This window comes from Metopolophium dirhodum, chromosome 1, assembly GCF_019925205.1.
Source record: "Metopolophium dirhodum isolate CAU chromosome 1, ASM1992520v1, whole genome shotgun sequence".
NCBI classification, from domain to species: domain Eukaryota; kingdom Metazoa; phylum Arthropoda; class Insecta; order Hemiptera; family Aphididae; genus Metopolophium; species Metopolophium dirhodum.
This window is the reverse complement of record NC_083560.1, coordinates 60,885,689-60,899,295: the sequence shown is the minus strand read 5'-3', so window position 1 is coordinate 60,899,295 and position 13,607 is coordinate 60,885,689. Positions and strand designations below refer to the sequence as shown.

The following is a 13,607-nucleotide window of genomic DNA, read 5'->3' as shown; positions in this document are numbered from 1 at the left end:
AGGTAGTTATAAGAAAAAAATTTTTAGCTCTTGTAAATTAGGTATGTCAGTTAAAAGTATTAATTCATATTATACTAAAATTTAGAGGACCATAGTTAATAATCTAGTGGCCCAGAATCCATCAAAAAATATAATGATTACCATTTGAAAAAATAAAGTCGATTTTATTATTGATACAACTGCGTGTTTAAAAATTTTGAAAATGTCAATTCCATATCATCGATCCATAATATTGTTAAAAAAAAGCCGCGTAGGTACAATGACATAAGCTACATCTTGTATATTTTTTGTATAGTGAAAAATTAACAATAATATAAAGTCGTTAATATGTAATGATACAATTGTTTTGAAGTTAAAGTTGAAAGGGAGCCCACTAAGTGTATGGTGCCCCGGGGCCCAATTGATCCTTAATCCGGGCTTGATCATATTAATATAATTATATTAAAAAAAATCTGTATATGTAGATAATATCTTACCAAGTATAATAAAAATATCTTACTTCCAAGACCAATACCAAGTATAAAATTAAACATATAATAGTATACAACCAAGTAAGAATGTTGCTACATATATTGTTACGGATAATTTCCAATGTCCGGGTAAGATCAACATTACCCGGATAAACTTGACATGTACAACATGAACTTGGCAATGGTTTATATTAAACTTAGGTTAATAATAATTATACATAAAAAAAGAGAAAATAATTGGTGTTTTTACTTGGTGAATCTTGTTGATGAATTCGGGGGTTAAAAATTTAAAATTCCCAATAGTTTTCAAAAGCGCCGGGAAAAACAACATACAAATTAAGGAAAAACGGGAATATTTACGTAAAATCGGTTTTTGTCAAAATCTACTTTGGTTTTTGGTGTAACTTTAAAACAAATACATGAAATTTTCACTGCGTGTTAATATTCGCGTTTTCTATACACTATAAAATTTTCAGTTTCCATGACAAAACCGGGAATTTTTACACAAAATCAGTTTTTGACAAATTCGATTGGTATTTGGTTTTGGTGTAACTCTAAAACAAATATTCGTATATACATAATAAGCCTTTGTGAAGCCCTTCTTCAGTTTCGATGGCTGTGCGTCGGTGCCGATGGTTGCGACTTTGCGAGCACGGTAGATTACCTATATTATAATCTACCGTGGTTGCAAGTTTCCGACGGCAGTAATAGCTACCACCGTCATGATCACAGCATTATTTATATTATTATGTACATAGTGCGGACAGTGACCGACCGTAATATAATGTTTTTACAACGTCACATATGAATTATGAGTAATAATAAAAATAAAATAATATATAAATAATAATATATAATAATATATATAAAATAATATCTAGTTACATCTTTACCAGAATTTCTCATTAGTCATTACTCATTACGCGGTCATATTTAGTTAAAACTTACAATCAATAATGCCTAAATAATATTAAATTTGGTGGGCACATTAATGAAAATAATTAACTCAAGTTAAGTTATGTTAAGAGGACACAGGATCGATAAGGGATGGGAGGGGAGTCGCTGTGCTTTATGTAAAATTATATTTATTGAAATGGAAACTGCAGAAGAGGAATGCGGGTACAGTAATAATATACCCACACAGCATTTGGGAATTGAAAATATTTTGTGAATATTTTGGAGTGCTTGAATAATAAATATTTGATTAATTATATTGTATAAATATTTTATTCTCATGATAACAAAATATTGGACTATATAATTGCACAAAAATGTTGACTTAATATTTTTATAATGTTTTCATGTTAATGTTTTTTACAATATATTTTTCAAATGTGAACTTCTTGGCCAAAAAATATAAATAAAATATTTCCTTCTTATTTACGCAACTTTTTCAAATATTTTGACAACTATATTGTTTTCGTGAAAATATTTTTACCATAGTTGGGAAATATTAAAATGCTATATGTAAATAATATGTAAATCAACAGGATAAATCAAATTTCGGCAAAAAAAGGATCCGAATGTATTAAATTATTAAAAAATGTTTGAGATTAAATTTTAGATTCTGAGCGGAATGATGAATGTATTGTGATTTTACAACGATAAGTTTTTTAATTGTTAATTTTTTTTTTGTGTGTCATCATTATTTAGGGCAGTAAAGATATGCTTCGATTAAAACAAAATACAAATTAAGAAAAAACGGGAATTTTCACGCAAAATTGGTTTTTGGGGTAACTCTAAAACAAATTACCGAAGATATATTAAATTTTCAGTGAATGTTTATATTAGCATTTTATACACACCGTAAAATGTTCAAAACATTTTGACCGGTTTTAAGATATGCTTACTGGCATTTTCAGTTGAGAAAGATTTGAAAATTTAATACAACATTCCTCAAAAGGTTTTCTACCTTCAAGACTTGATCAAAAATTAACCTCCACTGTAAATTCACATTAAATTTTTATGACCTTTTGAAGTTCAAATTTTTAGAACATTGGATATTCAATCGATATCTCATAATATTATAGCTGTTAACTTAGTTTGTTGTACCTAATTCAAAAACGAATAACAGTAGACACTGTTTTTTACTAATTTACATCATATTATGTTTATTTTATCATTGTCTTTACCTACTCTATAACATTTTCAAAATATTTTGACTTATTTTAAGCTGTCTATTTTAACTTATTGACTTAACTTTTTTGAATTTAATTTTCATTAACTTAATTTTTAACTAAACTGGTTTTTATTGATTTACGAGTTAATTTTAATCAAATCCAAGTTACATTAATGTATAAATAATTAAATAATAAATATAATACAATTATTACTAATGGTCCATATTCCATAAACATTTAATTTTTATTAATATAAACCATATTACCAACTATTTATACATAAAAAATAAATAACTTAACTTAAGTTAATTGTAATTTGGTTGTAATTTTCCTTATAACTTTTAACTTAACTCAGTTAAAATAAAAATTAAGATAACTATTAACTTTAAACTTTTTCAAATGTTTTCTACCAACTCAACTTAACTCAATTAAAAATTATCATACATTTGCCCAGACTTGGTTATATCTATGACTAAGGATATCATATTAAAATCGTACCCCCACCAACAACAACTACAAGCCACCACTGTGTACAAAAACGAATAATTATGTATGTACCCGCAACCCGCTACATACATAATTATTCATTTTAACCAACCAGTGAGGAATTAACATAAATTATTATGTATTATGTAGAAAATAAAATAGTACGCAAACAATTTAAAAACCAAAACCATTAATCGTCAAACCTCAAATCGGTTTCTTCCAATTTTATAAATAATTAATAATTACAATATTTAAAATGTTAAGGCAAGTAGACAACATGAGTGATTTATTACGAAGAGATTAGAAAATAAAATGTATGTTTAAATGCATTAATACAAGTGCTGATGATTATTTTACTATCTTGAAATTCATTCTAAATTTGCTATAAACATTTCGATGAACTACGAAGTTATAGTGATAGGAGATTAAATGTTACGGAAGAGAACTTTAAAGCTAGAGTTTTTTACTAGTAATTGTTTGGTACTGTTACCTATTTTACAATTTTCTAATAGATTTCATGCGTTTAAACTTTAAAGAAATTGGTAGGTAACTGAAAACTTTGATTTTTTACAACCAATTACACTAGTTAGTTCGTCTGAAAATGGTATAATATAAGCTTTATATGATTTTAACCAATTATACAAAAACGATATGAATTTAGCCCGGAAAATACTCTCAATAAGAGTATTAATTAATAGTTCCGAAGTTAAAAGTACCTATCGAACAATATTGACAATATGCATTTTTAAATATGACTATAGTAGGTAGGTACATCGTATTGTGATATTTTAAGTGCAACCTTAATTATTTATCTTACATTAATGTAACAAGCAGGGCTTGCATTTGAAAAAAAAATTCCATTTTATGTTATTTACAATTAAAACGTTATCCAAGTTTTGCGTTTATCGCTATTTATAACTAAACCGTTATACAATTCTTGCGTTTATCGTTATTTAAAATAGTGTTAATACCTATTAAGTAATGGCTCTGATACATAGCCGTGAATAGTGTTTGAAATTTGGGGAAGGGCAATGCCCCCCCCCCCCTATTGGCACCTTATGTTCTGATACGGAATATAATAATTATGTAATCAATTTTTAAATTATTTGCATGAAATAAATGTTTCTACGAAACCAATAGATATTTTAAATAAAAAGATTTTAAAATATTTCGTTTTGCGTTATTTTTCGGTCAATGATATTCTATAAATTACGTGTTGCGTTATTTTTCATTTAATGATATTCTATAAATTGCGTTTTGTTTAATGCTAATATATAATATATTTTGTTAATCGTTATGTTTTGTTTTGCGGTATTTAATTACTTTTGATTATCGCTTTACGTTATAATTACATTTACAAATTTCAATCTTTTTTTGTCAAATATAGCCATAATAAAATACATAAACTCTATCGAATGTTTGTTCCCGTGACTTATTATAATTACCAATTGTCATTGCCAAAGCATTAAATCAAGAATAACTGAAAACTGTTTTCTTAGAAGAAAATCGAACGGTATAAAATAGTGGTCAAGTGAATACGAGGAATACAAATTCACTTATATCACGCTACTTTAGTTAAAATTTCGCAATCTAATGACGTGCAGATGCAAATCCACTTAATACGCATTTTTTTTTCATTTACTAATGCTTTCGACGTATTTAAATTATTCTGATGTGTAAAATAAAGGAATTTATTTTTAATATTAACATATTTAGCGAGTCCTTTTTTAATGAGGGAGAGATTACAATGTTGGATGCGTAGGTGTAAATATGGGAGGAGGGTTAACCAAGCCCCTAAACATTTCCTACATTTTTTTTAATCTTATTTAATATTATTATAGCAGGTCTTCAGCTCCCTAAATATCAAATACTGTTTGCACCTATGGTTGGATTTTTTTGATTGTATTTTTTGATGAGAGTTATTGTAATACAATGAACTTACCTAGCCGTTTGCTTGTTTCGTATTTGCCAGGCATATTCTCTATCGGAGAAGTCGAAAGCTGAACAATAATTTCACATCTTGAATATTGAGGGATTGGTGGTGGGATTGTTTATAGTTAGTTTTATTATTGACAGTGTTTAATGTGCGACGATATATTATAAGAGATTTAAGTTTGACCTTGGACTACACGGACTGCAGCAGTGACCCGTTTTACTTAACGTTATAAATTATTATAATTTATAATCTATTATGTAATTGTCAAGTAAAAACATACCTATTTAAATTAATTAAAAATGTTGACAGTTAGGTTATCTTGGGTAAGGTGCTTGACGCACAGTTGATTTATTTGATAGAAAAATAAAAGATGAGCTAGTAGGACAGTAGGTATAATATTATATTGACTTAATTGGGAACTGATAGGCAGGCATGGCGTGACTGTGTATTATATTTTATATCTAACTATAACTAAAATCAACTAATTTCAATAGAAATTCGATTTATATCTATTTAATATAATATTCCTACTCAAAGTTATAAGTACCAAGTTTTGAAAGTAATGTATAATTCCATATAAATGTATAATAAATCCATTCATAAAATAAATAATAATTGGGTATAATTAATATAATGTTCATACTTCATTTAAATTTCTTAAATTGTGCAGCCTCTCCGATTTTCACCAGGTACCGCTCACCCCCTCTCTCAATACAGCCCCACACCATCACATAAAGCCCTCGGGTATATTTTTGTTAATATTTACCATACTCTATAAATTATAATATTGTTATTTGTTAATAGTTAATATAACCACTACCGTAGAATTATCAGACAATTATTATTCATTAGGTAAGAAATCATTTATATTACATTCGTAAAATCTTAATTAGGTACTATATATAGGTTCCTATAAGCTATCTATTGCATAACTTTCAAGATTATTTATTTTTATGTTGTGTTATCATGCACACGTTAATAATATTATGTATAGTTAATATTTAATACTAATGTTAATAAACGCGATTTACATACTAGGATTATAAATCGAAAATTGTCTTAATTTAGTCAATTTTTAATGAGGTAAATCTATAGAACGTCAGTTTTATGTTATTTATTACAATTAATAAACGTTATCTAAGTTTCGCGATTATCGTTATTCGGGATTAAAACGTTACACAACTTCGCGTTTATCGTTATTTAGAATTAAAACGCTATACAAGTTTTGCGTTTATCATTATTCAGAATAGTGTTAATACCGATTAAATATATTAATAATAACTAATGCGTGCAATGGCCCGGATACGGAATATAATATAATTCTAATGTTCGTATGCATGGAATAAATATTTCTACGAAACTATAATATAACTTTTAAATAAATAAATTTTAAATTATTTTGTTTTGCATTATTTTTCGGTCAATGATATTCTATAAATTACGTTTTGCGTTATTTTTCATTTAATGATATTCTATAAATTACGTTTTGCGTTATGTTTTGTTTAATGCTAATATATATCGTTATGTTTTGTTTTGCAGTATTTAATTATTTTTGATTATCGCTTTTCGTTATAATTACATTTACAAATTTCAATCTTTTTTGTCAAATATAACTTTATAATCATGACGTTATTATAACGTTTGCAAGCCCTGGGCAAAAACACATACGGCATACGTATATAGCAAATATACATGGCAAAAATGCATAGCGACTAATAGCACTATCCAATCATTTTTTATAAGCAGTATATTTTTTTCAGTATCAGTATATTTTATAAACAATAAAATTACGACGACTTCGTGACAAGTTTAACAATATTTAGGACATAATATCACATATAGCTAGGTAATAGTGGTAATACCCACATATACTAATACTATATAATAGTATATATACCATTATAGGGTAAAACAAAATAATTTAACTGTAGGTAGTTACCTAGCTATGTACAAGATATAATAGGTAATTACCACACTATACCGCCACTACTGCAAAGTAGGTACAAACCACAATCCTTCCAAATGATTTTTTTGTTTCAAAAAATATATAGCTAGGTACTTAGTAATTAGAATTAGGTACTAGATAAAAAATACTACCTATGATTATAAATAGCAGATATGACCAAAGAGTGAATGCTTATGTCTCTGGATCTATGTCCACCGCTAAGTCCGGAAACGGATGACTTGAACTAAAACTAAATGTACCTACCTAGTTTTAATGAAGTGAATACCCATAGTAGTATAATATCTATATTATATGTGATTGTTGAGTCGTAGTAAATAAATTAGTTATCATAATCATAAACATGTTTATATATAAATGCATAAAGTAGGTCGTTTATAACTTATAGTTGTGTTGTACCTAATAAACTAGTTGGTAGGTAGTTTTAACACTACGTAACACTACAGGACAGCAGAGACTTAATGGAATGGCTACTTTAAACATACATAATGATATCGAAGTTAAACCAGATTTGGTACTAGATGAAATGGCAAAGCACTCTACACGACGAATTAATCTTAAACTGTAAACTATTATATTATTAGACTCTAATTTATGGATTATGAATAAAGTATATTATTTAAATATTCAATGAGCCTAAATTATTTCCCAACGTGCATTATCTATAAATATAAGTTAAGCCGTCTAATTTGTAGTTTAAATATTTTACTTCAGTAAATAGATAATTAGTGGGACCTTAACTCAGAATACATCCTTAAAAGAAAAGAAAAATTAAATTAAAAATACGATTTTACTATTATATTTTTTTTTCAAAAAAAATCCATTTTTAAATACAAGTTACAACCAAGTCATAACTCATAAGTATGTCAATAGGTGTAGTCAACTACTTTAAGTATTCCCTCAACCAGAGTGGCGTTACGAATACATTTTTTTTTGGAGAAATTGCCCCAAACAATTTATTAGGGTGGTGGGAAATTTTGTTTGAGTGTAAAAATTATTTTGATATTTAACTATCTGCATTATTGAATAGGTATGTAGGTACCTAATTAATAATATGTTGAGTTCAATTCAGTGTGATAAATTAACATAATACAATTAGTATATTTTACTACCTACCTATTTATACTGATTTACTGTAAAAGTCGTATAGAGGTATCAAAATCTATTTTTTAAATGTACCTAATAGCAGAACTAGGGCCGTGCTTATAATTATTATTGGAAATTATATGTTAAGTAGGTAGATAATAAAACATATAATAATCTGTTAGGTATATTAATCTTAATAAATGAATATTGTAAAATAATATCAATATTTATTTTTAACAAAAAAATTACACAGACACGTTTTAATTTTATGTGTGGGTGAATGGGCAGCTTCCATATTTGCCATTATGGATAAAATATTTGTGCCCTCGACCCTAAGATACGATACTGAATCGTCTAAATAATAAATAGATTTTTTCATTGCGATTAGTATTGAAAGAAATCGTAAACGCTTTTTATAGTACCATTGACATATATAGCATAGCCGCATAGGTATTAGGTACAAGGTATCATGGCTAAATAAACATATAATATATATATATAGGTATATATATTTAGCCATGCAAGGTATCAAGTAAAAACCATAAAACCATAAAAAAAAGAAATATTCAGTCGTAATATAGGTAGGTCGTAGGTAGGCAAAAATATTAACATTAGGAACCTACCTACTTTACAGTAATTTTATTACCTATATAAATTTAAATAATTGTTCACTCATAGATAATACATAATATTAAAATTAATCCTATTAATGTTGAAATGTAAATAATACAATATTATGCTATTATGTATCTATTATCTATTCGTACCTATGTTTATGATAACACCGTGCCAACTCTTCAACTTTTGATAAACGTAAAATGTAAAATAGTAAATACAAACTTACTATGATAACGAGAGAGTAGAGACTCGACGTTACGAGACGTGTTCGTGTGCGATCGAGTACCTACTTCTTTTATTAGTATTTAGTACTTTATCGCTTAATCATTACGATGATTTGAATAAACTTTGATCTCTGAGTTTAAAACAAAACGGTAAATATTACCGGTTGCCGACATTATCTATCGTTCTGTGTATATATAATAGTATATATGTATTTATATATATTTTTCCAAATGTCCGGGACACGACATTTCACAGAAATCGAGTTCGTGCGGGGACTAGATCTGGTTCGAAACAAGTGAAATAACAACTGGTATTCAGTTAATCAACCCGCGACTACGATGGCTAATGCCATAATGAATGACGAATGGAGAACATTGTATCTGGCTCGAGCGCTGTATGATGCCGTCGAGGATTGTAATATTCAGTATGTATATTTGTCACATACTTACATGTTTTTGGTTAAAATTAATAACAATCTCTTGAAAAAGATTTGAATGTCATGTGAATGCAATCAAACCGTGTCACATCAATGTATCTATCTTAAAATCGCATAGACCCTTAATTGTGCAACAGTTTGACAGTTTGGTTCATACAAACTAAATAAACTATTAAATTTATTAAATTTCTGTGCGTTTGTGAATTGGTATTTATCATTTAAATTTTAAATTATTATTTTTGTTTAGGCAAGTCAATACTTTATTATCTCAGAACAAAGCCAATCCCAATGTTCTCATACCGGAAGAAGGGATGACAGCATTTCATTTAGCTGCAGGGCATGAAAACTTGGCATTCGGAAAAGTAGCAACTTCATTAATTTTACATAACGGTGGTGATCCTAATGTACGTTGTGAAGGAAATCGCACTGTTCTGCATATTGCTGTTGCCTGGAATCGTTCACAGGTTGTTGGAATTTTGCTCAAAAGTCCTTACATTATACCCAATCCGTACATAAAAGATGAAGACAATCTCAATGTATTTAATTATGCTGTGAAATTTAGTGCTTGGGAATCACTTGCAACTCTTCAATCTTACATGAAACATTCAAACTACACGAGTAAGTACGAATCATAGTTTTGCAAGGTTTATGAGAACAAACAATTGTTATCTATAATTGATACCACATTTTAATACTAAATGTTTCGTTAATACAACAATTAATTAATACCTTTTAATATGTTTGTTCTTATGTTTTTTTTGTATACAATCACGTGATTATTTCATCATTATTAAAAACATTTTTTATATTAGGTAATTTAAAAAAACAAGTTTCTAATGCAATGCAATCAAATTATATTAAAGAGAAATATCAAAATTCTATAAAAGTACACAATACTGAAACATCCATTGGTGCTGAATCAACAATTGATAAATCCGATAGATTACACACAAGCAGTGGATATCTTAATAGCGGTGAAAGTTTAAATAGTATTTCTAAATCAATAACATTTGATTCAGTTAGTCAAAAAAACAATAACATCGATGAATGCATAATATTATCTTCAACAGCTTACTCTTTTGGCGATGTTTTAAACACAAATGTTTCATCAGACTATAAACTACCCATTGATGATATCCCATCAAAACTTTATTATGATGGATCTATATTAAGTTCAATCAAATGCGTAACAGATGAATTTGAAAGTATAGAAAACATAAGCTTTCCATCTAATAATTTACTAACTGATTCTGAATTGTTTGATCTTGACGAGATTGAATTGGGAACAAGAAATATTTTCAGCGAGATAGAAAATATGTCTTTAAGTGACAGTGACTTGATGTCAGATATATCTGGATTATCCAGTTGTTTGAGTTCCGATGATTTTTTTACATGTCCAGATACAAATTCTGAACAACAAATTCTTAATGGTGATACTTATAAGACTGACACTCAATTGGAAGATATTACAAAAAGCGTATCAATGACAAGTATTTATGACTCAATAAGGTACTTTATTTATTATCTGTTAATTCTATTAGGGCTGTGAATTTGTAGGAAAATATATTCTTTTTAACTTATTGTAAAACACAACTTCACAACTTCCTTTACACAAAGTTTTAATTATGAACTAAAAATTTAAGAAAAGCAATATTATTAATTAGTTTTACAATGTATTTTTTGTGTGTGTGTGTACATGCACATTTTATAGTAAAAGTTACTTTAATATTCAACTTTGAGTATGGTTTCTGATGGAAAATTAGATTTAGTTGGTACTTTTCCAGTAAGTTTCAAACTAATAGGGAATACTTGAATTTTTTGCTAAACCATTTGTTTAAACGTTGACCTAATTCAACAAAATCACGAACATTTGATAACTATTTTGCAGTTAGAAATTAATAATAATTTAAATTTTTATAGCTAATTTAATTAATACGTGTTCCTCATAAAATCCAACAATTTTAGGAAATACATAAGACAGTTTTTAGAAATTTAAAGTTTACATTTAGACAAAATATATTTAATATATTTAAACAAAGAATAACAATGTAAGTAGTTTTATTGTTGTAATTCAAAAATATTATTTGTTAGGACTTAATACTTATACATATTAATGTATACATGTATTAGCTTATTACACTTATTTAGCGATATAATTATTTGATATTTAAATTTTGATTTTTGATTACTTATACAGCAGTTTTAAATGTTTTTTTTAGTACATTACATTCACAGCTCTAATTATTATAAAGTATTTTAAGGTATTCATGATTTAATTTTGAAAAATCTATAGATATACCTAATAAACTTATCTTTTATTAGCTTTATTTTGAGAAAATCGTTTATAAATTCAAAATTGTTTGGCTTTTCCTAAACTGTTTTTACTTAAAAATAATATTTATTTCTACTTCAGGTATAATATGTTTATAGTAATTTTTATTACAATACATTTTATTTTGTTAAGTTTTTATTTTATTGATTTATATATATTATTTAATATCTTTTTTTAGCAATTCAATTTCCAGAACATCAGCTGCAATAAACAATCTAGAAGTTTCAAACATTATTACTTCTCTAGGTATAATTTATAAATATTATTTTTGCTTTTCACAATAAATTGTTAGTTTATTTAAATCTCGTACATTTAATATTATTCTTGATGATGATTTTTATTTTTTACTTAGACGAGAGCAGTAGTAGTTTAATTGAAGTTTCAAAAGATTATGATACAGATTATGTTCGTCAAAGTCTTAGGGAGTTTGGCCATCCTCCAGGACCACTAGTACCCAGTACAAAACAAGTTTATGTACGACAACTCAATAGACTATTACATAGGCAAACAGAACTAAAGGATGATAAGCATGTTAATAATTCATCTGGTATAATTTTGATTGTTATTGCATATTTATAATTAATACATTTATAGTATAACTTATTTTTTATTTTGAAAGGTTCATATAGTTTTCAGTTGGCTAAAGTTCTAATTGACGATAAATATAATTCATGGAAGAAAACCATAAAAAGTTGGAGTTCTCTGGAGGAAACCATTGTTTGTACCGAGAGTGGTTCGTCATTTACATATTTATTATTAGATCCACGTATAACAAACAATTTACCCGCTCGAGCTGATCAAATGAATAATCCCATTGAAATATGGCAAACATTTATTAGATCAATATTTTACATTGGTAAAGGCACCAAATCTAGACCCAACGATCATATGAATGAAGCATTTCAGTCTTGGGTCGCAAATAGAAATAAAGATAAAAGTCGCAAGGTATGTACCATTGTAAAATTTTTCATTGAATATAGTTATTATACATTGCATTTTATATTCTTAATAATATAGACAGAATATATTTTGAGCTTATGGAAGGAAAAATTGGGGGTGGTTTGTGTACAAGCATTCCATCATTTAGTGATAAAAGAAGCACATATTCGAGAAGCGGCTATGATTGATGCTATTGGATTGGACAAACTTACAAATGAAAAGCGTGGTACATACTACAATAACACAATACGATGGTTAAATAGTGATCGATGTAAACTAGGATGTCATCTTCTATACCGTGCCATGCTTGTGTTTTTAGCTGACGGTGAACGTCAATTGCGACCAGTTGATTTGACTTAATTGTTGACATACTATTTTTACTGTAGTATATTTTAAAAATTTTTCTCAAATAATGACTATGATTTTAAATCTAGCCTTTCCTCCCCCCCAATATTAGTTATATAGAAATCTATATTTCTGAATTTTATTATATTTTATCGGAATATTTTTGTACAACATTATATCAATAATATTTTATATTTTTATTAAATTAACAATTGATTTTGTGATAACTTAGTGTCTACAAACACATATAATTTAGTTAAATTATAATACTATATTTTTTATTATAAAACTATTTTTGTATTATAAATATATTTTTACTTAAATACTTAAGTCGGTTTATATTATTATTTGATGTCACTAGTTTACTATACAATATATCAGGCAAGTTACTATTGACGTGTGTTTAAACTTAAATTGGTATGTCCAGACAATGTTAACAATTAACAATATTTTTTAGTAAAAATAATATAAAACTATTGCAACAATTATATAATAAATTTTTCAAATCGACTATTCATTTCAAATTGTTTGCTATAGTTATTTCTACTAATAGATTATTATTTTCAATTTTTATTCATGATTGTGTATTATTTAACTTATATCTCTATAATATGCCATATTTTGAATTGAGTGTTACCCATAATATTTCAA

The 13,607-nt window shown here is 27.1% G+C and overlaps 1 protein-coding gene across 1 annotated transcript; it reads left to right on the top strand.

Moving 5' to 3' along the window:
• Nucleotides 1-8,905: 8,905 nt before the first annotated feature.
• On the top strand, nt 8,906-13,587 carry LOC132937178 (ankyrin repeat and LEM domain-containing protein 1-like). The gene is made up of 7 exons (XM_061004005.1): nt 8,906-9,328; nt 9,588-9,958; nt 10,153-10,849; nt 11,851-11,918; nt 12,025-12,219; nt 12,292-12,617; nt 12,690-13,587. The coding sequence occupies exons 1-7, from the start codon at nt 9,243-9,245 to the stop codon at nt 12,969-12,971; spliced, it is 2,025 nt and encodes a 674-aa protein (XP_060859988.1). The 5' UTR covers nt 8,906-9,242; the 3' UTR covers nt 12,972-13,587.
• Nucleotides 13,588-13,607: the final 20 nt, after the last annotated feature.

Bases quoted from the DNA above. Each gene is read 5' to 3' on its own strand.
- LOC132937178 (XM_061004005.1), top strand. From the start codon at position 9,243: ATGGCTAATGCCATAATGAATGACGAATGGAGAACATTGTATCTGGCT. The intron at 9,329-9,587 runs GTATGTATATTT...ATTTTTGTTTAG, and splicing joins GTCGAGGATTGTAATATTCA to GCAAGTCAATACTTTATTAT. The intron at 12,618-12,689 runs GTATGTACCATT...TTAATAATATAG, and splicing joins ATAAAGATAAAAGTCGCAAG to ACAGAATATATTTTGAGCTT.